Here is a 25,539-nt window from a genome sequence, read left to right as displayed (position 1 = left end):
GCTGGGTGTGAGAAGGGGGAGAGAAAGTGACCATGACCAGAAAAGGGGGACGAGAAGGGAGGAAGAGATGTTTGGCCATGGAGAGAGATGCCAGACCATGGGAGTGGGAGAGGTGGTTGTATGGGGTGAGGGGACATGGATGCTGGAACTGCAAGTAGGGGTGGGGGAGGGGTTGGTAGAGAGAGGAAGAGAGAGTGACCAAGACTAGCAATTACTAAAACCTACACCTATATAGCCATTCTGCAGCCCCTGATTGATTGAACAGCAAAGCCCCCACCGGCACTTATAGCCAACGTTGGTGCAAAATATCGCATACCTTAAGTAAACTTTCAGCCTTAAGCTCTCGTACATAAACTTTCAATCTCCTAATTTACTCTCCTTCAAAAAGGCGAACTTTTAAACATTAAATTTTGGCGTCTCTCTGTGTGTATATTTATTTATATGAGAAATCACATACACATATAATAAGGGCAACTTCTAAAATACTCCAAAAACAATGTACAGATGTACAAGACTCCAATTAGTTGTAGTTCCATTTTGCTCTTTCATATGAGCAGTGCTGTTCACAGATCTTTAGAGCTGCACTCTGAATAATCATGAAACCCCTGAGGAAACCACAGCAGTTATGGTGAAACAGCAGCCTGCATTGGATTGAAAAAAAAGTTAAGTGCTCTGTTTGCTTATAGTCTATTTTCAATTTTGATGGCAACATTGATATTGGATTTAGAACCGATAGTATTTGTATATAGCAATTTTTCAATATTATAAAAAAAGAAGCAAAGGGAGATTTTTAATAATAATAATAACAGTTTATATATTGCAGGACCTCAAAGTTCTATGAGGTTTACAATGGTTAAAAATGCTACAAATTAAGTAAAACTAGCAAAGTAAAAGCTAGTGATTAACAGCACTAGAGATCAGTTATTGTGGAATAAGATTGTACAAATCAACTACCTAAGTACTTCAGGAACAGATATGTTTTTAGGTGTCTCCTAAATTCCCCATAAGAATTAGTAAACATAAGAAATTGTTCTAGATCTTTACCCCATAATGCTGCCTGATATGAATGAAAAGTGACCAAATATGAAAACTCAAAATCAACTCTTTCAACTGTCTTTTTCTTTTTCCTTCCTCAGTAGTTTTATAATTGCACAAATAGGGCTGGGATTCAACTATATCAACCAAGTCCTTTGGCAGCTTCTAAAAGTCAATTACACAAGTAAAAGGGCTATTTGAAATGTGTCCACTCTTCTTGCAGGCAAAAGTACATATTGATAGTTCTTTGAGTTTGAATAGCTGTCAAAGCAAAATAGATCCTTGACCACAACTGCCGATTGCTGCTGCTGCCCCCCTAAGCAACTGCTTAGTCTTGTCTAAAGGTTAGGCCAGCCCTCCTCACAGCCTCCTGAAGGAAAGTCACAACACCAGGAGCTGAAAAACTCTAGGTAGGTATCACTTGCAATCAGGTAAGAGGGTGAAAGACTGAAAATTAGGCTTCCCCAACTATAGGAGCCAAATTTTCATAATAATTGGGGTGCCAAACCCAATGGAAATTACTCCTCTCTAGACACAGAGTTTGTTCTGTATTAGGGGTGCTCAAGCACCCACTGCACCCAAGCTGGCTCCCATGTCCCCCGGCTACTAAAACGAAAAAGAACAGCTTATGCTTTCAATTCCCTCAGCTTCCCTTCTCCAGCTTAGCTTTCTTTTCACACTGAGCTTTTTGCAGTTCGATAGTGTATATATCACCAAAAGACCCAGCCTTGGGCTTTCTAACGCATTTTTTTTATTTTATTTGATATCTAAAGTAAATTAAACTCGTGCATATAACAATCTTATATATGAAGAATATCCAGCCTTCCTTACAGTCTAATCTTTATGCTCTGAGGTAGCTGGACTAGAAAGCATTCAGAAGAAGCACAAAGTGAGCCACGACACCACAGTGAGGCTTGAAACGCACAGAAAGAACCCGAATGAAGCTTAGCGTGTACTGACAAAAAGCCTCTAGAATGAGGCTTGAGAGAGAAACTGAAAACTTAAAGACTGGGAGTTCTGGAATACTCATTGGTTGAATAGCAATATCTCCTAATGCACTGCACAAAAGGAACCCCAAACCTGCAATCAGCCACTGCAAAAGTAGCCCCATTTGTCAGAAAACCCTCCCAAATGACAACACTAGGGAGACGGTGCCCGGCCCCGGCCCTCGAACCCAATGAAAGCCTGCGGTCGAGCCTCTTCCCCGCCCACAGTCTCACGAGCCACAACCTGGAAGGGAGAGGTCGGTCCGGGTGCCGCCCCCTTCCGGCCAGCCCACCCGCTGTCTCCCTCCCCGAGGGGCGGTAACGGAGTTGTGGGCGGGGCCTGGGAATAACTGGGAGACACGCTCGCGCACTCCCTTTGTAGCGTTGGTAGCTGTAGGGGGCGCGCGGCTGTTCTGTGCGAGCTGTGAGCGAGACCGCGGAAACGCAGTACCGAGGTGAGTGCGAGTGAAACGGGCACCCTCCTTGTATCTCTTTGCAAACGCCTCAGCCCCGGTGGTGCAGAATGGGGCTGTATCCCAGTTGTGAGATGGGAAATAAGTGCATCCGATTTGCCGGATGTTATTAGAGTGGGCAGAGGGGAGGTAGAAGGCGACCCCTCTCTCCGATCCCTGGGGGTGGAGGGAGGATGGGGTGTAAGCGAGAGACCCCTACGTCCGTCCGTTGTGCGGGTCCGAATAGACACCCTATCAAAATGGGAGTAGATAATAAAACTTTGCCCGGTCCAAGAAGCTGCTTCCGAATCCACTGTTGTGATGGGCGGCGAGGTCCGTATTCCGTTCTTTTTCTTAAAAGTCCTACTAATTATCTTAGCATCTGTGCCAGAAATCCAGAAGCTCAAATGCCATGTAAGGAACCAAAGGATTTGCGTCTCTTCGAAGTACTGAAGTTTGAATAATATGCTCAAAGAACTAAATAAAGCACCAATAGGGCGTTTCTAACCAACGCATTCTACAGACCGACAACCCAGTTATGCTTAACTTTGATCTTAATTTACTTCTGAAAGACTGAAAGTGAAATTGAAAAAGTCTGGAATTTGAACTCATAAATCCCACAAGTTCATACAGCTTAGAAGTGGATATTGTCTTGTAGTATGCTATTCTAGATAAAGAAAGTGGCTTATGCTTATTAGAGTTTATTTACTGCCTTTTTAAGAGAGCTCATCCAAGAATTAGCCAGTAGATATTACAATAAACTTATTCAAATATGCATCATAGTATAGCACATTGTTTTTCAACCTTTTTTGGGCAAAGGCACACTTGTTTCATGAAAAAAATCACGAGGCACACCACCATTAGAAAATGTTAAAAAATTTAACTCTGTGCCTATATTGACTATATATAAAGTAATTGTCTTGAATAGGAATCAAATAAACACAAAGAAAGTATTTTATAATTACTTTATTATGAAATATTAAGTAAACAGAATAGTGAAAAATTATAAAATACTTTATTCAGTGCGAAACCTGGGCCTGTTTGGCTGAACACAAAGCTGATATTCTGGCTGGAATCGAAGAAAGACACACACGTAGCTCTTCGTCAACAGCCGTTCCCTTCACCGCCCCGTCACCGCCATCCCTTTCACCGCCCCGTCACCGCCACTGCCATCCCATTCACCGCCCCGTCACCGTCCCCGCTGCATCCATATAAGCCTTAGTACTGTAATATTTAGCTTATTCCTTTCTTATAAATCAAAGTTCCTGCTGCTGAACTAGAGAAAGAGATGTTCAGCTGGCAGGGCTTTGTTTATAAATTTTTATCAACACAACTAATATACTATTTTATCCTAAAGCAAAAAATAAATAAATAAATATAATTTTTTTTTCTACCTTTGTTGTCTGGTTTCTGCTTTCCACATCTTCTCATTCAATTCCTTCCATCCACTGTGTGTCTTCTCTCTACGTCTTCCATTTGCTGTTACTGTGCCTCTCCCTTCACCCCCCCCCCCAATTGGTCTAGCACCCATCTTCTTCCCTCCGCTCCCCCATAGTCTGGCATCTGTCTTCTTCCCACTCTGTCTTCCACATTTCCCTTCGGGGTCTGTTCCTCTCCACCCTCCTTCAATGTCTGTCCTATTCCTTTCCACCACCACCCTTCCCTCCCTCCTTTACCATCTGTTCCTTTCTACTACCCTTCAGCTCCTCTCACGTGGCTTATCTATCTACCTTCCTCCCTCTTATTTTCATGGCACGTTACAATGTAATTTGTGCAAGCCACTGGAGCCTGCGAGCTCGGTCCCTGTCCCATCCCCACAAACCATCTTGCTTCTGTGCTCCTATTTTCTCCATTTCTAATATCTCCCCTATGTATCTGTCATTGCCCCCCCCCCCCCTGTGTCCATATACCATCCCCATGGCATGTCTCTGTCCTTTATGTCTCTGTCCCTATGCCCCATGCACATAATTTCCCCTCTTTCTGTTACCTTCCTGTGTCCAGATTTCCCCTATCTTCCTCTTCCATACCAGTGTGTCTCTTCTTTTCAACCCCATCTAGCTTTTTTCCCTCTTTCTTCCCCCCCCCCCCCCTGCTTCTAGCATCTGGCTCACCTGCCTGTCCTTCCCTTTCTTTCCTGCTGTGGGTTTTTCTTTCCATCTTCATCCCCTTGGCCCAGAATCCTTTTCCCTTTCACTCCCTCCTTCCAATTTGAGCCGGGAACACGAGCGATCGCACGGTCCCCGCAGCCACCACTCGCCTGCCCAATCGATCCTACTGTTTAGTCAGCTCTCTCCCTTCGCCTCACCTTAGTTTGTAGGTTTTGTTTTTCGGCGACATGCACGCTTTCCCAAAGAGCCGCGCACGCGCGGCTGCTCAGTGTTCAATCTTCTGCTCTGCTGCAACTTCCTGTTTCCGGTTGCGTCAGAGCAGAAGATCGAAACTGAACAGCAGCGGGGACCGGGGGAGTCTCATGGGAGCGCGTGCGGGACCCGGCCTAATCAGTGTCTGCACCGTACGGCACACCAGGCAACATCTCGCGACACACTAGTGTGCCGCGGAACAGCGGTTGAAAAACACTGGTATAGCATGCTATTTACAATGTCGAAATAATAACACATTAAAACATCTTAATTGACAGTGTAGGATGTAGGTAGAGGTGGAACATGTAGATAAGAGAATAACATGAGCTGTTTTGCTCAGTTTTGCATTACAGTAGCTCATTAATGCCAAACTTACATAAACTTTCAGACAAAGCAGTTAATCTTTGCAATAGTAAACTTTTACACAGTTTGTTGGAGAAGTAGCTTCTCCAAAGTGCACCTCCAAATGCATGAAAATTAGCACAGAATAATACCCAAATTATAGCTTTTTTTAATGGGAGCCCGAGACCCCTGTGTCGATGGGTGGAATTTAACACGGGGCTGGTTGGCCCTTGTGTCGCCCATCGACCAGGGTTGTCAGGTTAGTTGGGGGGGGTGGAGAAGTAATCGGGTGGTGATTGGGTGGTGGGCCTGTCAGTTTAGGCAGTTTTAAATTAATTGGTTGGGAGGCAAGTAAGCATGCAGGGGCAAGGTTTTAAAGCCGGAACCTTGGAGGACTCGGCTCCTTCTAGGGTCCTCCAGGGCAGCTTTTTCCCACCCGCCCTCCTGTTGTTTTTGGTAGATGATGTAGCTTGGGGGTGCGGATCTCCTGAGCTCCTGGGTCATGGGGCTCAGGTGATGAGCGGGAAGCCACTCCTGGTGGGTCAAGTGACCCAGTTAAAAGGGGCATGAGGGACATGCCACCCCCTCTGACCCTTGCTGAGGTGGCGGGGTCGAGGGCACTGAAACCATGTATTTGCGTAGCTTGGGAGGAGCTCTTCTGGTGATGATGTTAATTGAAGTTACAATAAGTTAATGTGTTATGGATTAATAAACTGAGCTGTGGCTAATTTTTACCAACAGAAAGACTAGTGTGTTTGTGGTAAAAGGGGGTGGGGGAAAGGTCATGATGGTTTAGGGGTGTGTGTGGGTATATAGGTGGACAGCAGGGGCTATCCAGATCCCACTGTTATTTGTAGCTTTATAGACAATGTGCACTATATGTGACATGGTTGTCTTCATAAAGCAAACAAATCTCTTTTCTTATAGGCAGAAAATCATAAGACCAATTCACTGAAACCAGCACCAAAGAAACAAATAACTAGTATAATGAGAAGCTATGCTGCCCTAAATAATTATTGACATTGCTGGAGTCTGAAGATCTCTGTTTATCCTGAAGTACAAGCTTGCCATACTTATCTTCCATTGTGTTTCAGCCTTGGGAAGGGGCTCACTTAAGGGTGTAGACTGTAGACAATTTAGTTTTCAAGTCTATAGTCTCTTTTTTTGCAGTTGGTGTCAAACTGCAATACAGATTGACATCACTAGCTCAATTCATGTAAACCACTTTTCAGATAGTATTAACTTTTGGAGAATATAAACCTGAGTTAAGAGGTGAATCAGTGAAAAGCTGTATAGTTCTGTGCCAATTTTCCTTTGAACTAAAAATGTTAAGTGTCGGCAATAATATGACATTTGCAAATCTAAGATGGAATTTTGTGATTTTCTAGCTCTTGTTTTCACATAACTCAAAGATTTATACTAACTATGCTTTTGGCAATATATTGAGCTTTTTAATTGTTACCAAGAATACTGTTTTTACTTTTTCTGCAAATTCTATTTAGTGAGGAAAATCTGCAGTAATCTGTTTCTGATCCAGATGTTACCGATTAGCTGCACTGCTGATAATAGTCATTGTAGAAAAGGAAGCAATAATCGAAGGTTGTTAATCCACTGCTTTTTTGATTGCAAGTTTATGATTGAGATGTCGATGGTCTCTTTTGGTTTTTTGCTGTTGTTTTTTTAATTAGAATTATTGAACATTTAAAAGCTGCAGCCTATACAGTATGATTAAAATGGATCAATATTATTTTTCAGAATGTGTAATGAACTTTAAAAGAAGCAAAACTTTTGATTTTGAAACTGAACAAGTGAAAAAAATTTTTTTTAAAAAAATCTTTATTTATTTTAAAGCCAAAAATAAGTACAACATATTATTATACAGACATTTTACACTTTAACAGCACTTGGGGCTCCTTTTATCAAGCCGCACTAGCGAGGTTAATGCGCGCAACATTTCATCACGCGCTAACCCCCGCGCTGGCCAGAAACTACCGCCTGCTCAAGAGGAGGCGGTAGCAGCTAGCGCGGCCAGCAGTTTAATGCACGCTATTACGCACGTTAAACCGCTAGCACGCCTTTGTAAAAGGAGCCCTTAAATTCTATCAAATTATATTTTATGACAAATACATATATCATCCCCCCTTTCTAATTATCCAACAATTGAAATATTTTGATACATATATGTTAAAATATAACAAAATCTTTTAGCAATGGTCAACTATAGCATTCCTCTCAAATTCTGGACAAAATTGTTTTTCTCATATAACTATTGGACATGGTATGTAACAACATATATTAAGCAAACTGATTTGAGCTGAAATTAGAAAAGAATATTTATAGATAAAATTTTGTTGGTTTATTGTTAACATTAGGGTTTGGGGGAAGAAGTTCTGTTTTCCACTGTAATTACTGGCATGGAGGCTTTAGATATTGTAACTTGCTGAAGAAATCCTCTCGATGAAACATTTTGGAGATATGAAGTGTCATATAGAAACCATTTTCCTGACAGTCTGATTATAGAGGAACGATAAGCATTTATGATGTAGTGATGCAAGTGCACACTGTAGCTGCTTCCAAGTACATAATATTGGGATGACCTGTTGTAAAAACTGGCTAGAAATTAGGATGTTTTGACATTTGGAAGGGTAGCAAGTTTCTTTAATGTTTATACATATATGTGTCAAAATATTTCACTTGTTCATTTTCAAAATCAATCAAAGGTTTTGCTTGTTTATAAGTTCTTTGTCATGTTTAAACACTTTCCAAATATTTTTTCCATATTTTATTTAAGTATTTATATACCACTTATAACCTAAGTGGTGTATATTCAGGTACTCAAGCAATTTTCCCTATCTGTCCTGGCAGGCTCACACTTTATCTAATGTACCTGGGGCACTGGGGGATTAAGTGATTTGCCCAGGGTCACAAGGAGAAGTGTGGGATTTGAACCTACAACCTCAGGTGCTGAGACACTGTCTCTAACCATTGCGCCAAACACTCCCCCCTGTACTTGTCAGATGTACTTTGGTTTATGGCAGGCTTGCAGATAATCTTGAGGTATTTCTGACAGACTGGACAGGAAATGTAGTTACTTCTAATATCGACAACATCTGGAACTCTATGTAGAAAGCCCACTGAGTGTGTTCTGCTTTTGATGTCAGTTCAAACTAAGGGCAGGATACTAAAAGCTTGTTCAGTCTTCTAATCACCACACACTCTCTTTTTTTTTTTTTTTTTTTTTAGTTCAATAATTTTTATTAAGTATTTTAAAGGATACAAGAATCATTTAAAGTACATAGAAACAAAATAAAGCTTTCTGTATATAAAATATATAAATCTATGTTTAACTGTATAGGAGCAAAGGCTCCAATTATTAAAAATGTATGTAAGGGATATATAAGATAAAGATGAGAGAGAGCAGTAAAGAAAAAGGAAAGAAAAATGAAAGAGAGAAGAGAGGAGAAGAAAAGGATAACAGGAGTGTCTAAGAAGATGAGCGTACATAGGAGTCTAAGAATGACCATGGAGATTTGTTGTATTTCAAGTTCATGCAGGTTCGGAATGTAACTCTCTTCTCATATGCATAGGATTCAAATCTATGATACATACTCAGAGAGTTCCACCAAAAGGTATAATCTAATAGCGAGGGTGATTTCCAATTTTTTAGAATGTGCATGAGAGCAGTCACCAACATGGTATCAATGAGTTTAGGTGGACAATTTGATTGTGTGAAACATGGGTGTTGAGAGCGAAGGATTACAATGTCTATAGAGATATCTTCTGAGCAGTTAGTAATAGATTGTATGGTGTTCCAGACATAGGTCCAAAAAGAGCGGACTAGAGTACAATGAAATAACATATGATCAAGAGTTCCTTCCTCTTTCAAACAGTTCCAGCAAACAGAGTCTTGCTTTAAGTTAGCTTTCCACATGCGAAGTGGGGTCCATATTGCCTGCCACATAAGAAAGTACATTGATTGTGATACTCTAGAAGATAAAAGCGGGCGATTTGTTGATGACCAGAAAAGCTCCCAATCAATGTCAGAAAGCGGAGTGGTAAGTATAGCGTCCCAGTGCTTCATAGAGTGAGGTGAAAAAGTGAAGGAGTGATCTCTTAAAATACTGTAGAAGGATGATATCGCCTTGCCTTTTAATAGAGACAGAGAAGACCAGTTGTAAATAGTATTTTTGGAAGTCATATAGTCAAATCGTATATGCAAAGAAGGCAACACTCCAGTGAGAGAACGCCATTGTGAATAAGTAGAAGGAGGCAGCGAGTATGTAGAGCACATTATATCGAATGGAACTAACGAGTTGAGGGTAGACAATTGATGGACAAACCATATACCTGCCCGCTGCCACCTTTTCCATGATAGAGATTTGTCGTGATTTTGAATTTTGGGATTGTTCCAAAGGGACATGAGTGGACTAACATTAACTGAGATTTCAGTCAATGTATCTATAAGATAAAGAGCATGCTGCGTTGTACCCAATAAAGAGTATCTCTTTAAGTGCCTTGGTATTGACACCGTTAGTAAGCATGAGATGTGTAAAGGCGTACATAAAAAACATTCCATTTCAAACCAGGCAGGAAGATCTTGAGTGGGAAGATTTTGAGTGGAGGAGTTAGTGAGCCAGTAAGCTCCATATTTGGCTAATGAAGCAATATAATAGTGATAGAAATCAGGAAAGTTGAGACCACCGTTGATCTTAGAGGCTTTCAGTTTGGTGAGAGCAATTCGAGGTTTTTTCTTGTTCCAAATGAATTCAGATATTTTCATATTTAGCCAATTAAATAATGATTTCCGGCATAACAGAGGGAGCATAGAAAGGATATAATTAATTTGAGGGGCCAGAGTCATTTTGATGGATGCAATTCTACCCCACCAGGATAAAAAGAGTGGAGTCCATCGAGATGTAGTGTTTAGAACTAGATTTTTGACTTTAGATATATTAAGATCTTGAGCATGAACCGAATCTTTATGTATTAAAATCCCCAAGTATTTCACAGCTTCATGTGACCATGAGAAAGGAAAATGAGCCAAATCTGATGGAAGTATATTATCATTTAGAGGGAAGATCTCTGATTTCTCCCAATTAACAGAGTATCCGGAAAGGAGGGAGTATTGAGTGATAATGTGAATAAGATTGGGAAGGGAGAGTAAAGGGTCTCTCAGAAAAAGTAAAACATCATCAGCATAAGCTGCTAATTTGAAATCTCGATCAGAGGAGGGAATACCTTTAATTGAGGGACTTTGTCGTATAGCTGAAAGGAGTGGCTCTAACACTAAATTAAATAGCAATGGTGAGAGAGGACAGCCTTGTCGAGTACCTCTATGGAGGGGAAATTTATTGGATAAAGAATTGTTAATCCTAATACGAGCTGTGGGTTGATGATATAGCGTTTTTATCCAGTTTGTAAAAAACGGGCCAAAATTATACCACTTCAGGACATGGAAAAGGAAAGACCACTCCACTCGGTCAAAGGCTTTTTCAGCATCAATAGCTAGGCCTATTACAGGGTCTGACATTGTTTTAGCATGAGCGTTAATATAGTGAAATAGGCGCAGGTTGTCTCCTATATATCTTTGTTTAATGAACCCTGTTTGATCTTTATGTATAAGCAATGGGATTATTTTGGTAAGTCTTAATGCAAGTAATTTTGCCATTATCTTGTAGTCTAAATTGAGGAGAGAGATGGGGCGAAAGTTTTTAACTAAAGTGTCATCTCTGTCAGGTTTAGGGATTACTACAATGGTGGCCTCGGTGAAATTGAATTGCTTGTCCGGAGTGGAGTGGAGGAAGTCATAATATTTAAGGAGATGAGGAGCTAGTAGGGTGCGAAATTGCTTAAAGAATTCGTTCGTGAAGCCGTCTGGGCCAGGGGCTTTCCCAGCAGGTAAGGAAGATATGGCAGTTTCAATTTCTAATATAGTTATTGGAGAATCAAGTTCCAATTTAACAGATTCTGGAATGGTCGGATGAGTTAAGGAGGTAAGAAATGAGTCTATATCTGCTTCAGGAGTGGTAGATTCGGATTGGTATAAAGAAGTATAGAATTTTTCAAATTGAGAGGAAATTAGAGATCTGGTTTTGACTAATTGACCTGATGGATTCTGAATAGCCGTTATATGTAGTCTTTTAGATTTATTTTTAAGGTATCTGGCCAAAGGACGACCCATTATATTATCTCCCATGTAATGACCAGAGTTAGAGATAAAAATATCACGCCTAGCTATATATGAAACTAAAGTATTATATTCATGTTTAAGATTTTGAATACGTTGGAAAGTATTTGGGTCATGTATGTGATTAGACATATGTTGTAATTCTAAGGTTTTGATGGAGTTTTCTAAATCTTTTTCCTTTCTCATGGACTGTTTCTTTTTCCAAGAGGCAATTTTAATCAATTCACCTCTAAGGGTTACTTTGTATGCTTCCCAGACAATGGAAGGGCAAATTTCAGGATCTTTAGAATTATTTTCAAAAAACTCCGCAGTGAAAGAATTGATTTTTTCAATAATTTCCTCGTCTAGCAGTAAGGCGTTGTTTAGCCGCCATGAGGGGGATTCCTTATGTGGGGCTGAGATGGATATATATAAAGAGATGGCAGCATGATCAGTGAGAGAGATTGGATGTATAATGGTATTGGTGAGATCTTGAATAAGAGAAGGGGATAAGAGAAAATAATCAATTCTCGAGTATGTATTATGTGGAGGTGAAAAATGTGTGTATTCTCTACCTTTCGGGTAAAGCAAGCGCCAAGGATCCACAAGAGAAAAGGCGTCCTTTAAAGCATGAAGAGCTGTGAAAGACTTGGATTTGGAGGGTTTACAAGAAGAAGATCTGTCAATATATAGATCTTGAATTTGATTAAAGTCCCCTCCCAATATCAGAGAACAAGTATCAAATTCAACTATCGCCAGCTGAAGCTCTTTGAAAAAGTTTGGGTGGTCTTTGACCGGGCCGTATATATTAAGAAAAATAAAATTAGTTGAGTGTATCGCAGCATGTACTAGACACCATCTTCCTTCAGTGTCTATTTTAAAATTGTGAATAACGGGAAATAGTTTATCATTGAGAAATATTGACACACCATTTTTCTTTTGATGAGTTGCAGGGGAATATAAGTGAGTTGAAAATCCCTTTAGTTGAAATTTCGAGGCAGCAGCGGGTAGGAGGTGGGTTTCCTGCAAATAAATTATATCAGGATGTTTATTGGATACATAATTAGCTATCTTTTTCCTTTTAATGGGATGATTAAGACCATTCACATTAAAGGAAAAAACATGTAAATCAGCCATAATATATGATATATATTGTTGAATCATAGATTATATCTCCTCTGTCCAGAAAAATAATTGATATAATTGTAAGCTCGGGCAGGCACTCCTGTCTAAGAAGAAGAGAGATAAAAAAAAGTGTGAAAGTAAAAGAAAAGAAATCAATAATATCAGCATAGTATATGGTCAGAAAAAGAATGGACCACACTATTCTACATATTTTAAAACATTTTAAATGTGATCCTGTGACCACGGAATAATAACACATATGGAACAACTAATAAATTCCACACCTATTCAATAATAGAAAATTTGAGATTAGTGTGCTTGATTTAGCAGAATATATGACATAGTATATACAATTCATTACGAATTATAAGAAGATGAATAGACAAAATAGACAGTGAATTTGGAGCTATCCAAGCAGGATGTCATATCTCTATATTGATCAATCTAAGGTAGGTTTAAAAGATGCAAAAATAAGAGGAGTTAGACCGTTGGATCCATCGCCAGGGCGCCGCCAGCTACTGTCACAGGTATAGAATCTATAAATTGTTGAGCAGTTATTGTGTCTGTGAAGGTGTGTGATTTCCCATCATGCCAAATGCGTAAGGATGCAGGATATATAAGTGCAAATCGCACTCCTCGATGATGAAGTATGGAGCATAGTGGTGTCATCGCCTTACGAAGGGAGGATACATGTAAAGAGTAGTCATTGAATAGTAGCAATTTTTGTCCTTTATATTCAAGTCGGCCAGATTTCCGAAAAGCTTGCATGATAAGCTCCTTTTCTTTCCAGTTGATGTATCTAGCAATCGTTGTTCGCGGGTGGTTGTTATCACTTGTACGTTGGCCCAAACGGTGTGCCCGTTCGCATAAAAAACCAGACGTTGGGGTCACCAGGCCAAGTTGCTTTGGTAGCCAAACTTGGAAGAAGTGATAGAGGTCTTGGTCTGCTTGGAGCTCAGGTAGCCCCACTACTCGTATATTATTACGACGCTGACGGTTCTCCTGAGCATCTAAACGTTCTGTCAGTGCTGTCACCTGGGTCTGTAAACTAATCACACTCTCCCGTTCATGTAGTACTGCGTCCTCATTTTCAGATATCCTCTGTTCTACTGCTGTAATACGGCCAGCCTGTGTTTCAAAGCGGTCATTAATGCAGTCAACTGCTGATTGTAATTTATGAAGTTTATCTTCCAAGGATTTAGTGACCATTTTTGAAATTTCCTGTGCCCATTCACTCCAGTGTATCGAGGTTGGAGTGGGAATTGGTGACGCCGCCATTTTGAGCATGGAGTAGTCAATTTTGTGTTTCGGCGTTTTCGCCGATTTTACTGGCATGACGGGTTGTTGCGCACTAAAAGAGGGCTCACTTACCAACAAGCGTCGACAGGGACCCCAGTTGTGGCGATCTGATTTGTTTTGTTTATTAGGCAGACGAGTTCAATAACTCCGAGATATTCGGTTTCAGATACAAATTAAAGTTCTTTGCATCAAGTTCTCTCCGATTGTATAAAAATATAAGATATAATAGCACGGTTTAATTTAAAACTAGGTGCGGGTGTAAGGAGCCGTTACACCATATGTGTAATCACCGCGGCAATCAGGCCACGCCCCATTTTTTTTTTTTTTTTTCCCCTTCCCCTTCCTTCTTTCTTCCCTTTCTTCTTCCCCCTCGACGACCAGCAGTGGGCTGAGAAAAAAAAAAAAAAAGTAGCACTCGAATGAGCTGAGGAGAGCAAGGCTCCTAAATGAGCAGTGCAGGATAAATCTCTCTTGCTTGAGGGGTGGAGGAAGGAGGGACTGTGTCGAAAGTGGCTGTTGGGGTCGGGGCAAACCGCCGATCTCGGGCTCCTCCGGTGCAGTGAAGGGGGATGCCTCGATCTTCCTTCCCCTTCACTGTGCTGGATTCCAAGGATGGGTCTTGAATTCAGAGCCCTTAAGAGGGCTGCAAAGGCAGACTTGTGCCGAAAGTGGCTGTTGGGGGCGGGGCAAACCGCCGATCTCGGGCTCCTCCGGTGCAGTGAAGGGGGATGCCTCGATCTTCCTTCCCCTTCACTGTGCTGGATTCCAAGGATGGGTCTTGAATTCAGAGCCCTTAAATTTAAATATTCTAAAGGATCATACAAGCCTCAACTCCCTTTTTTTTTGGGGGGGGGAAGTGGAGAACAGAATACTGTATGTTCATTCCTGGTAGGATGGGTGGGAGATGGGTCCATTATTAGACGGTATTCACAGGAATCCTATACCAAAGTTAGGGAATGCTCATAGATGTAGAAATTTTAAATGCATGAAGATAAATCCTGATCCTCTTCGCTTATTTCACCTTGTCCCCCTTACCCTTTCAGCATCATTGTACATCAAGGAGCAATTTCTTTATAAATGCCTGTTTTCTTACCCCAAAACTTCCATTTTTTTTCTACCTGTCAGAACTGTACTGTACTGACCTACCACTGGGAGGCAGAGGGATGGGACAGGAATTCTAATGACTTATGCTCCTCTACTTTATTCCTTTGTTTTTATTTTTATATTGACACTATTCAAGTTTGGTCCCTCTGGAAAAGAATTCAAAATTTGGTACTGAAAAACCCAAACTTGGTGTTTGACTGGTTGCAACTTGATGCCAGATACATTTTTGCGATATGGTTATTTTGTTTTTCTTATCCCATTCTCCCCAATGAGCTGGAACGGGTTACAGGTTAAACATACATAATACGCAGTCAAAACGGATTAAAGTTTGGCATACTTACAATACAATGTGTTCATCCTAACTCGACATATACAGAGGATCTACAGTAATTCCAATATACTTTTTTTTTAATTACTCATATGACAATAGGCAAGAGACTAAGAGCCTGTTTTACAAAGCCACGGTAACGGCCCCTAAGCCCATAGAGATTTAAAGGGCTTCGGGGCTGTTGCTCTGCGGCTTTGTAAAACAGGCCCTAAGTGAAGAGGTAGATTTTTATTGCTTTTCTAAAATTTAGGACTCCTTCAATGGATCTGATCTGATGGGACAGCTGATACCAATAGCTTGGTAAAAAAATGGGAGTAGGATCGTCGTCTGGCATTCTGTAGTTGGAGGGCACGACCAGGAGGTGTTTGGGGGTATATTTCCTCCAGGGAGCGGTGTGGTCTGTTCGGCACGTATGGAGGAAGCTTACTTAACATGTAGTCTGACGCCATGTGGAGGGATTTGTACACTAACATCAAGCCATCAAGAGGCATTTTCAATGGGATGTCTTAAGTCTGATTTTGGATGTTTCCGTAAGGACGTCCAAAAGTTTGGTTGGGAAAATGGTCATTTTTGAAACCTCAAGACGTCTTGTCTTTTTTTTTTTTTAATGGCTTGTCTAGACATTCTGGCCCTTAGGACATCTATCTTTTCTGGCCATTTTTGAAAATAAAATCTTCCAAAATGAGCTCGTTTGGACCTGGAAGGGGGGCTAGCATTTTAATGGACTGGCCACACAGACATGCCAACAGAGCAGTGGGGCACCTTAAGGGTGCTACTGTGAACTTCACATAAAGGATGCCAGGTATAGTACATTCACCATAACCACCTTTTATAGTGCATGGTGAGCCCTCTAAACTACCCCAAAACCTACTATACCCACTTGTCTTCCACTCCAATAGCCCTTATGGCTGCAGGGCCACCTTTATGGCAGTATAGTAGGTTTGGTCGTCCTAAAAGACAGGCCTCTGAATCCTGCTGTGCACCCAGAGCTGAAAGGGGCATTTCTAGAGGAATAGTTAGGGTGGGATGTGGGCTGACCTAGACATGTTGTTCTGCAGGGATAATTGAATGTTTGATGACACTTCCTAGGAGACATTTATACATTGTGAGTTAGATGATGTAAAAGCAGATATAAGATATCCAAAGTGACCAGATAACCAGTGCAGGGACAAAGTAAACACACACACACACACACACTCCCCCCCCCCCCCCCCCCGTGTTCACTGACCCAATTGTACCCCCCACAAAGTTCAGAATATAATTTACGTACCTACCTGTGGAACATCAGCACTACTATAGGAAAACTTAGTAGAGCAGCATAGAGGTAGCTTAAGTGGTCTGAAGGTGGGTTACTGAACCATAGAGAGGAGGACCCAGGCCCATAAGCCACTCTAACCACTACATTAATGGTGGAAAATGTGAGTCCTCCTAAAACCCTACTGTACTGCCATATAGGTGGCACCTGCAGCCATAAGCGCTATTGGGATTGTAGATAGGTGGATTTTGGGGGGCTGACCTATAAGGGAGTTCTGGTGAGATGTTTGTGGCACTCTTTTTGTGAAGTTCACAGCAGTGCCCTGTAAGGTGCCCCTCTGCTCTGTTGCCATGTCTGGGTGGCCCCTCCCATGTCCAAAAGGTCTTGTTCTGGGTGTTTGGGACTTGGACAAATTTTTTGGTTGAGAATGTGGTATAAAGATAGACGTAGTAGCGGTCTGGACGATCAAATGCTTGGACATACAGAGACGATTTTCGTAAAATAAATTTTAGGCGCACTTTTTGAGAATAGACATTTTTCCGCTGCCGACTTTGGGCGACTAGCGTCCTATATACAAATCAGACGTTAGGCGTTTATTATTATTATTATGCCCTGCCACGTGTACTGTCAACTAGAGCTGGCATGGCATTATCTATTGGACTTGGGGCAGTGACACACTATAAAATCTGTTCTTTGTAATTTGTTGATAGTGACATAAAAACAATGATAACACTTTTTCTTTTTTTTTTTTGTTCTTTGAAATACAGTAATGGAATGTTTTTTTGATCATGACGTGAATAGCTTTTCAAATGGTTACACGTAATTGGAAGAGATACGACAGACTGATTTACACATTTTGGTGGACAAATGTTTGTACCACTTATAAATATGAGAGAATAAATGCGGAGTGTGCAGCCCATTGACTGCATTTGTTGCATCGCAATAATTGTCACATATTTTTTAAAATTATTTCCTTACACATCCTGGGGGGAAGGAAATGTATTTTGATTATTAAAATTTTTTAATTATAATATTGTAATTGCATAATATGTCTTCTTGTATTAATAATTGAGAGGAGGGGGAGAAAATGATTGTTTTATGTATAAATTGTGTATTTAATAGTGCGTTTTATGAAATGTTTATGCTCAAGTAATTGTATTGCACTGTCAAAGTTTAAAAATCAATAAAAATAAAAAATGGAATAATGGAATATTTGGGTGCTGCTGTATTCAGACTGCTCTTCCCCTCGTTCTTTCTGGATAGACACAGAGAGATGGACACATGTTGGAAAGGATTCTATTAGACATTCTCTGCATTATTTCTTTGCTTGTTTAAATGTCAGATTTGGGCTTTTCTTCTCTTCTATGGCTGAGAAACCACCCTGATCACTCCAGATTTAGTCATCACCCATATTTTATCTGTGTAGTGCTGGCTTGCATATAATTCTCTAATATATGTGTATGTTTGGGTGGTTTAAAAAAACTACTTTGAAAGAACCACCTACTCTGTGAATACTGGCGCCTGGCTAATTATTTGGAGTAATTTTGTCACTTTATCTTCTGATGTGTGTTTTCCCACTCCATTAAGCAGTTTACTTTTGATTAGTCCTGTGTACACTGTAAATATATGGTTTCTTTAAGACAACATTCTGAAATCAGGCACCTTACCATGAGTAGCTTTGGAGTCATCTTATGTATTGTACATCTATCCACTTCTAGACTTGTTGAGCTTGAAGGTTGAAAGTGACATCATCAAACGTTGACACCTCATTTAAATGCTGCTGTCCAAACAAACCTGTTCAGAATTCCTCACAAAAATTACTGGTTTATGAATAACTTTTTAGGTACATTAAATCATCATATCATTTTTAGCATTTTATAGCTGGGCTTCAGAAGAGTGTAATAGAAAAGTTTTATGATTGGCAATTTTAATAGCCATGTCTATTATCAAAGTGATGACGGGTAGAGGGTGTTATGGTGCTAATTATACAGATTGGAGAGCCATATGTTTAAATGCAAAACTGGAAGCACAAGTTGACACATTATCATTTGGTTTAATTAACTCCAAATTAGTTTAGCAGAAAAAAAATAAAGTTGAAGTCGTAGTGGATATAGTAGCTGATAGAAAAATTGATGATCTGTGCATTACAGAAATTTAGTTCATGGATGTTCATAAGGTGATAGCCCAAAGGACAAACTTTCTACTTTTGTTGTAAAACTCAAATTTGCTGGTTTGGAAGAGGAGCAGGCAAAACAGTTACGGGTGAGAGATTGATCATCGTATTAAATCATAGAGTATATTTGGGTGTGATTTGTGAATCTTACGCTGCAGCTTAAAGGCTGGGGATTGTTTACTATATTTCCTTCTGGAGAGAGTATATGAAGATTATAAGAATGACCGAGTTTGATTGCTAAAATGGATTATTATATCGAGGTGAAAATGAGTCACTGAATTCTATTTGGTTAATGTGCTGTTTAAAACATATGGTGATAGCGATGACATCCATCTCCAGCTGAACTAGTTGATTTTTTTTAGAGGTAAAATTGAATTTATGTATTAGGGTGTGGTTATTAAGTTGTAGACAGACTAAAAATCTGAAATTGTCTGATTTAATTAACCTGATTAAGTAGAACATTTTGTTTTAACAATTGGGCTATTCTGGCCAACAAAGATAGAAAGGATTTTTGGACCCCTTTTACAAAGCTACTTATCAAGTTCTGTAGGCTGTAACGAAAAGCTGTGTACATAAACAAATTTGTCCAGGAAGGGCATTCCATAACTGAGCTCCTGCAATAAAGAGTGTTGCAGCTCTAATGTCTGCATAATGGGGTCCTTTTACTAAGGCGCGCTAATCAATTTAGCACACGCTAAATGCTAAGGTGCCCATAAAATATAATGGGGGCCTTAGCAATTAGCGCGCGCTAATTATTAACGTGCGCTAAATCAGTTAGCACGCCTTAAAGGACCCCAATGTGCCTTAATGACCACTTAGATCTTAATGATCTACTTGGACAGTATGCACATAGGGCTGGATTCTCGAAAAGCCGCTGAAAGTTAGGTGCCAGCAGGCACCTAGATCGTGCCTATTGACAATTAACTTAAGGGTTTTAATTGGTTCTATGTGGTGCAATAATTGGTTGTGCCATTTTTAAAACCATTAAAAACCTCCTCAAAACAAAAAAAATTAGGTGACACTAGGTGACTTCTGGGTCTGGCACCTAGCATCACCTAGTGACATTGAAGCCCAGAAGTGGGCATCTTTAAGAGTGGCGCCAGACTTTGATGCTAGCTGTGATTCTGCAAAGACTCTGGGTGCTGGAAATATAGGCCTGTAAAACCCTGGCCTGCATTTCTGGACACCTAGGGTCCTTGCGAGGTGCCTGTATTTCTGAAAGTGCCTGGTCGTGATTGACATGCGGCAGGCGCCCACTTTCTAGGCAACTGCTTCAGTACTGGTGTTATATGATCCATTTTAGATTTCCTCATAACTAGCCTTGCCTGCTGTATTTTGAGCCAATTTCAATGCCCTACATCTTGCACTTGACGTGCCAAGATACAAAGCATTACAGGTAGTCCAGATTTGACAGCACCATGCTTTTGTATCACACTTTGGGAATATGTTTGTAGTAAGATCGGTTTCAACTTGTACAAATTTGAAGATGGGTCAAGGCAAATTGAATAGTCTTATCCACCTGACATTTTATGGTAAGTCCAGAGTCAAACGTCGTGCCTTAATGTCATCTTTTAACTTGGGAATCAAATTAAAAACCCTTCCTTCTAGATCAGAGGTGTCAAAGACCCTCCTCGAGGGCCCCAATGAATATGCATGAGATCTATTAGCATACAATGAAAGCAGTGCATGCAAATAGATCTCATACATATTCATTGGAGAAATCATGAAAACCTGTTTGGATTGTGGCCCTCAAGGAGGGACTTTGACACCCCTGTTCTAGATTAACAAAGTTTGGCAGAATCTAAAAGTATACAGAACTGCACAATTAATCATATGCAATTGTTTGGGGGGTTTTGGTTTTGTTTTTTTTACTTATCAATTAAAAGTGCACTTTTTTAAAGATAAACAGTACTTGCAGCCATAGCAGTCACAGTTTGTGAATTAAAACGAAACCAAGCTTGGATGTAGTAAAGATATAGTTGCTTTATAGGGGGTCACAAGTCATTAAAGCTTAACAAATAGTGCTTTTATTGAGCCCTTCAAAAATGGAACCCCCTTACCAGATGTTGAAAGAGCAAGACATGCCCTACTAGAATCGCTAACCCCCCCACCAAATATCTGCTTAAATCGATAAAAGCACTGAAAAATACATTCCAATGACCATTTCGTGCATTCCAGTTGTGCTCTGATGACATCACTGGTTTTAGGGTGCCTCGAAGGCGCAAAGCATTTAGTTGTACCGTTTAAACATTATAGTCTTTAAAACAATAAATAACGTAGGCCCTCTTTTACCAAGCCGCGGTAGAGGTTTCTACTGTAGCCCCGAACGCTAAATGCTCTGATGCTGCTTCGATGCTACGGGCTTAGTAAAAGTGGGGATAGTAAAACACTAAAAAAATCATTAGAAAAATTACATTTATAATAGTTTAAAACCTTCTGTTGCTAACCTTTATGTTGCCAGTTTTGAAGATAGAAACTTTAAGTGACCATAGAAACATGATGGCAGATAAAGGCCAAATGGTCTATCCAGTCTGCTCATCCACAGTAACAGTTATCTCTTCCTCTCTGTCTAAGGATGCCACGTGCATATCCCAGGCTTTCTTGAAATCAGATAGTCTTTGTCTCCACCACCTCTACCAGGAGACTGTCCATGCATCTACCACCCTTTCTGTAAAAAAGTATTTCCTTAGATTACCCCTGAGTCTCTCGCCTCTTAACTTCATTCTATGCCCTCTAATTCCAGAGCTTCCTTTCAAATGAAAAGAGACTCGATTCATGCGCATTTACGCCATGTAGGTATTTATATCTCCCCTCTCCTGCCTTTCCTTCAAAGTATACAAATTGAGATCTTTAAGTCTATCCCCATACACATTATGATGAAGACCTCGCCCCATTTTATAAGCCTTTCTCTGGACTGACTCTGTCCTTTTTATATCTTTTTGAAGGTGAGGTCTCACCAGAGTCTTATACAGGGGCATCAATACCTCCTTTTTCCTACTGGCCATACCTCTCCCTATGCACCCTAGTATCCTTCTTGCTTTCGCCATCACTTTTTCAACCTGTTTGACCACCTTAAAATCATCACATCCAATCACACCCAAATCCCGCTCTTCTGTTATGCACATAAGTTCTTCACCCCCTAAACTAAACTATTCCCTTGAGTTTTTGCAACCCAAATGCATGACCTTTCATTTCTTAGCATTAAATTTTAGCTACCAAATTTCAGACTATTCTTCAAGCTTTGCCAGGTCTTTCTTATGAATTGGCAAGGTGAGGAAGCATAAGTGGTGAACTTTTTTAAGACTGGTTAAATTTAAGAGGTAAGAATTTAAAGTTATTGTGGATGTTTTATAAAGGGAGATAGCTACCCCAAAATGAATTAAAGTCACGTGTTAAGTATTGATGGAACCACCAATCAGACAAACATAACTGGAAATAATCCAAAATAATAATGACAAAAGTGGAGAAAAACAGACTTCAATATTGTGGTTCTTGGACCCTAAAATAGAAAACCATTGACACTGTGTCTTCTCTTTTTTTTTTTTTATTTCCGATATATATAAATTTGTCTTTTATACCTGGAGTTCACACCAATAAACAAAAAAAATCTGATGACTACAAGAGTGTAAAAAAAACATCAAGGGACTGTAACACTTGCAACCACAAAAAATGTGGTCAATTCATATGAGCTCTGCCCCAGAGAAATGAAACTCAGTTCACTTATCTCACACACTGTGCTCTATCATTCTTCAAACACTGGAACTACTGAAACAGACTCTTCAAAAGGGAGATCACATTTTTGGATATCAGAATTGGATATGTTGATGATGATTTTCTTAACCACACTGTATTGTAAGCCTACAGATGTCAACAAGGTGTTGCACTATTCAAGTTGTCGCAGCCAAGCATAGAAAAATAATCTGCCATATAGTCTGTTGAAGTTAAATGGATGTGTTCTAGTAACATTGTAACATAGTAGATGACAGCAGATAAAGACCCGAATGGTCTATCTAGTCTGCACAACCTGCTTCAATCTAAAAATTTGTTGAGTTTTATTTTCTAGTTATTTCTGGGCAAGAATCCAAAGCTCTGCCCGGTACTGGTTTTAGGTTCCAACTACTGAAGTCTCCATCAAAACTCACTCCAGTCCATCTACACGCTCCCAGCCATTGAAGCCCTTCCCAGCCCATCCTCCACCAAATGGCCATACACAGACACAGACCGTGCAAGTCTGCCCAGTACTGGCCTTAGTGCTTCAATATTTACTATTATTTTCTGATTCTAGATCCTCTGTGTTCATCCCTTGCATTTTTGAACTCCATCACCGTTTTCATCTCCACCACCTCTCTCGGGAGGGCCTAGGTTTTCAGGGATGGAGGAGAGGATGGTAAGCTTTCCGTGTAAATCTGTACCAGTCACATTAGGCATTGTGTATTGTATGCTCTGCAGATTTTATTTCTTGTGTTCTTTCTTCAGTGAAATGTATTTTTGACCATGCAAGGCAGCAGGTCAGAGTAATCTATGCTATAGCTGCAGGGAACATTTGGTTTGCCACAGTATTCAAATCTTTTTCATAGCTTTGCAAATGGAAATTTTGTATATGTTCTGTTTGTAATTTAATTCAGTCTGGGTGACTATCTGTTGTGGTGTTTGTATAATTTTATCTTTGCCTTTGAAACAGAAAAAAAATAGTGTCTTACTGTGTCTATTTTCTTTCTCTAGGTAGTGTTAGTGAGAAAAAAACCATGACGAGACTTTTGCCTCTCCTATTATTTGCTGCTGTGATGACTTTAACAGTGGCATATTCCCAACTCAGTTCTGTGACTCCAGAGGAGCTTGGCTCAGACCTTGGAATCCAGGTTTTTAACCAGCTAGTGAAATCCAAGCCTGAGGAAAATGTTGTTATATCTCCTCATGGGATTGCATCGTTACTGGGAATGCTTCAGTTTGGTGCAGATGGTAAAACTAAGAAGCAATTGGCTACAGTGATGCGATATCGTATGCATGGTAAGTTGTTTTGTTTGTTGTTGTTGTTTTTAATTTATCCTTCAGTGTCACCTTGTATGGAAGGTTGACCTCCCTAACAATAGTACTGCAAGTCTACCACTGGGGGTAGTTGTGGCCATTTTGAACCTGGGACTGGATGAGGTAGGAACAGAGAAGGGACCACTAGACTTTCAGGGGGAGGGGAGTTTGGAGGGAATGTGAACTTCCAAGGAGGGAGGATTAGGGGAATTGGAACTGGGGAAGAGGGGGTATGGGGATAGGATCAGAACTTGAAGGAGGGTTTTGTGGATGAGGATCAGGGGGAATCAATTTGGCAACTCAGCAGCTGTGACCTGGAAGCTATGCTGACTGGTATTCAGTGCTGGCACCCACATAGGACAATATGGCCCTATCTTTGGTCACTTAGCTATCTGGCTGCTTGGCAGTATAGATCCTAACATTGAATATGACCAATGCTGACTCTTCCCCAACTTATAGTTTATTACTTGTATTCTACCTTTATTCAAAGTGGATTACAACATTACATACATCAGTGTCCCACAAACTTTTTTAAAGCCATGGCACGCAACTTGAGGCCACAGCTGGATGGCATCCAGAAGTGCGCGGACGTCAATGCAGTGATGTCATGCACATGTGTGACATCAACACATCAATAGCTGCATATGAGTGGAGCCCTCCATACGGAGCCATGAGCCTGCAATTACTACTCAGGTGGAGGAGTGCTAGAGGAGGAGAAGCATTGGTGAGGAGGAGAGGTGCCGGCTGACTGCCTACAGGATATGCCTCTCACTGCGAGACTCAATAACTTGATACCACAATAATGCTGAAATTACAATATTGCATTCTTAATCTGTTGTTGATCTGGCACACCTCATAAGGGTCGTCAGAACGCCATGCAAGACATATAGCTCAGTGTGGCAGCACTCCTCATAGATATATGGATGTAGGAGGAGTGCTGCCACACTGAGCTATATGACTTGGATGGCGTTCTGATGACCCTTATAATGTGTGCCAGATCAACAATGGATTAAGAGTGCAATATTGTAATTTCAGCGCTATTGTGGTATCGTTATCGAGTATAGTATTGAATATTGGTGCCAAATACTCTTGAGTCTCGCCGGGTGGTGCTTCTCCTCCTCGCTGGTGTCTCGCAGCACCCGGAATCTCACCATGGCACACTATTTGTGATATACTGACATACATAATTAAAACACAGTTTTGCTTTGTTTTTTAATTTCAGTCCAGGCTGCCTCTCCACTGGCCGGTTTTAGACCGAGTAGTTAAAGGTGATATTTAGAGGTCCTGCTCAGTGAAGTGCTGTTGAATATTGGCAGCTGGCACACTCAGTGTGTTTGTTTTAAGCAGGCAGAAATCTTTCCTGCCAATTTAAACCATGTTGAATATCAACCCTTTAGATTTTTCTATGACTTTTAAAAACATTTTTATACCGTTGCAAATTTTTAAAAAATATTGTTTAACACGTATTGGGAATGGAATTTTCTGTAGCAGCACCTAGACAATTCTGATAAGAGACCATATAGTTTCCTGTAGTCCAAAGCTTGAATTGACTCTCACCTGCTGAGCCATGTCCTACTCTGCAAAGCTAGGCATGATCAGGGACTAGATTAGAATATTTGACAGTGGTGATAAGTCTGTGATCAGCCCAAGAGGGGTTGCTGTTCATTTCCTGTTTCTCAAGCTAAGCTCACATCAGCTCTTAAACAGGCTTTTTCATTGACAACTCAAAATTCTTGACTTGGTAAAAGGGCCTTTCTTTTTACAAAACATGACAACCCGGTTGCCTTGTAGGTGTGCACAGGGATGGGGACAACGGGAAACCTGCGGGGATTGGGACAAAAAAAAAATCTTTATTACCGTGGGGAGCGGAAGGGATGTATGGAGAGGGG

General features: G+C 40.5%; 1 protein-coding gene across 1 annotated transcript in view; it reads left to right on the top strand.

Moving 5' to 3' along the window:
• Positions 1-2,336: 2,336 nt before the first annotated feature.
• Positions 2,337-25,539, top strand: part of SERPINE2 (serpin family E member 2) — a 41,491-nt gene continuing 18,288 nt past the window's right edge. Inside the window, exons 1-2 of the mRNA XM_033959350.1 lie at positions 2,337-2,476; positions 23,348-23,632. Coding sequence (XP_033815241.1) covers positions 23,371-23,632 — 262 coding nt within the window. The 5' untranslated portion in view covers positions 2,337-2,476; positions 23,348-23,370. The remainder of the gene's footprint in view (positions 2,477-23,347; positions 23,633-25,539) is intronic.

This window comes from Geotrypetes seraphini, chromosome 9 (assembly GCF_902459505.1).
Source record: "Geotrypetes seraphini chromosome 9, aGeoSer1.1, whole genome shotgun sequence".
Classification (NCBI taxonomy): domain Eukaryota; kingdom Metazoa; phylum Chordata; class Amphibia; order Gymnophiona; family Dermophiidae; genus Geotrypetes; species Geotrypetes seraphini.
This window is presented reverse-complemented; position numbering and strand designations above follow the sequence as displayed.